This window comes from Camelina sativa, chromosome 14 (assembly GCF_000633955.1).
Source record: "Camelina sativa cultivar DH55 chromosome 14, Cs, whole genome shotgun sequence".
In the NCBI taxonomy this organism is placed as follows: domain Eukaryota; kingdom Viridiplantae; phylum Streptophyta; class Magnoliopsida; order Brassicales; family Brassicaceae; genus Camelina; species Camelina sativa.
This window is the reverse complement of record NC_025698.1, coordinates 23,508,973-23,511,724: the sequence shown is the minus strand read 5'-3', so window position 1 is coordinate 23,511,724 and position 2,752 is coordinate 23,508,973. Positions and strand designations below refer to the sequence as shown.

At 41.3% G+C, this 2,752-nt stretch overlaps 1 protein-coding gene across 1 annotated transcript in view; it reads right to left on the bottom strand.

The window, feature by feature from the left end:
* The window catches only part of LOC104742260 (polyadenylate-binding protein RBP47C-like), a 5,906-nt gene extending 3,154 nt beyond the window's left edge, over window positions 1-2,752 (bottom strand). Inside the window, exons 1-2 of the mRNA XM_010463244.2 lie at window positions 2,164-2,752; window positions 760-1,109 (exon numbers count right to left, since the gene is read on the bottom strand). Coding sequence (XP_010461546.1) covers window positions 760-1,109; window positions 2,164-2,580 — 767 coding nt within the window. The 5' untranslated portion in view covers window positions 2,581-2,752. The remainder of the gene's footprint in view (window positions 1-759; window positions 1,110-2,163) is intronic.

Genomic DNA, 2,752 nt, shown 5'->3' with positions numbered 1-2,752 from the left:
ACGAAAGCCGAACTGTTTGCTTTCCAATTACAGTCCCATTTAGTTTCTCCAAAGCCTCCTCTGCATTTGGTCTGCAACCAAATGTTACGGTGGCAAAACAACAATAAGAAAATTACTTAATTCATGGTTACTATATAAACATCGGCATTTAATGTTGTTACCTGTTAACAAACTGAACAAACCCACATCCTTTACCAACAGGAATCTTGACAGAGACTATTTCCCCATAATCAGAGAAAGGTTGCCTTAGGTCTTCGTCAGTGACACTAGAGTCAAGTCCTCCAACAAATATCTATGTTATAAAACATGGATTAAACGGGAAAGATATAAAAGAGATTAACCTTCTCTTGTCACAATCACATGGAAAGGTAGAAGAAAACAAGAAGATACTACTAAAGAAAAAAAAAAATAACAATTACTGTTGTGTTCAATGTGTCCCCTTCAGGACGCGCCATGGCACCATTCGACATGTATCCACCTACCATAGTCAAAAAAAAGTTTTAAGTACACAACATGTTGTTGCAATACAACTCGGTAACACAAGCTTTAACAATGGGCAAATAAATCACAAAGACTCAGACTTAACACAAATATCAATAGACTGGACACAACGAACTATAGGGTATCGAAAAGACATTACCTTGTTGATAACCAGTACTCTTCCTCGGGGTAGCAGGACCGATACGCATAGCTCTACTAGAACACTTAACACCATTCATCTCAGTCATGGCTTTGGTCCTTTCATTATCATCACCAAACCTCACAAAGCCGTAGCCTTTCGATCTTCTAGTAGTAGCATCAAAGACAACTTTAGCAGCTTTAACCGACGGGTACTTCTCAGAGAACGTCTCGTGCAGCAAAGTATCAGACACATCCGGAGCCAAATCCCCCACGAAGATAGAGAGATCAGGTCCATTGTTCTCCAACCGCTTCTCACCAGTGCTAAAACTAGCCCAGTTCAAACGGAAAGGCTGCTCAGTAGTTGGCATAGTCGCTCCATTAAACTTCTGCAAAACCTTATCAGCTACATCATGGGATTCAAACTCCACGAATCCATAGCCTTCTGAATAACCATTGTGCTTGTTACGGATCACCTTAACGGAAACAATCTGTATTTGTATTACCAACAGAGAAGAGTACAAAAGAAACAGAGATAAAAAACAGAGTCAGCGAGTTACGTACGTAAAATCAAAAAAAAAAAGCAAACTTTATATGATAGATGCTGAAAAGGGTAAGGTCAAAAAGCATTAAAAGTCAACGAGAACAGAATCAAGAAACTGTTAATGCACAATCTAAGACGCTAATCAAGAGATACATAAATGTTTGTGTAATAATGTTAGAGAGAGAATGAGATAATGATATAGAGAGAGAGAGAGAAGCAAACCTCGCCGGCGGATCCAAAAGAAGAATTAAGATAAGGCTCATCCATCCAATGATGCAAATCACCAACCCAAATGGTTTTGTTCTCACCATTAGAAGCGTTCTGATGCTTATTGTTATTACCACCGCGAGAGAGATGGGGGTGGTGCTGATTCGGATATTGATGATAAGGTGAGTACGGANTTCTAGTAGTAGCATCAAAGACAACTTTAGCAGCTTTAACCGACGGGTACTTCTCAGAGAACGTCTCGTGCAGCAAAGTATCAGACACATCCGGAGCCAAATCCCCCACGAAGATAGAGAGATCAGGTCCATTGTTCTCCAACCGCTTCTCACCAGTGCTAAAACTAGCCCAGTTCAAACGGAAAGGCTGCTCAGTAGTTGGCATAGTCGCTCCATTAAACTTCTGCAAAACCTTATCAGCTACATCATGGGATTCAAACTCCACGAATCCATAGCCTTCTGAATAACCATTGTGCTTGTTACGGATCACCTTAACGGAAACAATCTGTATTTGTATTACCAACAGAGAAGAGTACAAAAGAAACAGAGATAAAAAACAGAGTCAGCGAGTTACGTACGTAAAATCAAAAAAAAAAAGCAAACTTTATATGATAGATGCTGAAAAGGGTAAGGTCAAAAAGCATTAAAAGTCAACGAGAACAGAATCAAGAAACTGTTAATGTACAATCTAAGACGCTAATCAAGAGATACATAAATGTTTGTGTAATAATGTTAGAGAGAGAATGAGATAATGATATAGAGAGAGAGAGAGAAGCAAACCTCGCCGGCGGATCCAAAAGAAGAATTAAGATAAGGCTCATCCATCCAATGATGCAAATCACCAACCCAAATGGTTTTGTTCTCACCATTAGAAGCGTTCTGATGCTTATTGTTATTACCACCGCGAGAGAGATGGGGGTGGTGCTGATTCGGATATTGATGATAAGGTGAGTACGGAGGCGGTGGAGGCGGCGGCGCGTACATCATATGGTGAGGCAGTACAACCGCTGGTGGATATCTCATAGCCATATACTGTGGCGGCGGTGGCGGTGGCGTCGGCGTCACAGATGCTTTTGGTTGGTTCTCCTCTTCTTCAACCGGTGGCTGCGGCTGTGGTGGCTGTGGAGGAGCAGGTTGATTGGTGTCGACCAAAGGCTGAGAATCCGAGGATTCAGATTCAATCTTGACGTCTGCCATGAATTTGCGGCGCTATGTGTAAGGTGTGATGTGATGTGATATTTAGATTAGGGTTAGATTCGGACCAAACAGGGAAGTTTGGAGAGTTGGGTTTCAGAGTTCTATTAATGGCAAAGTTTAGGGTCCAAATTAGGGGTCTTTTTTTTATTATCCGGTTAAAGTGGGGAACTTG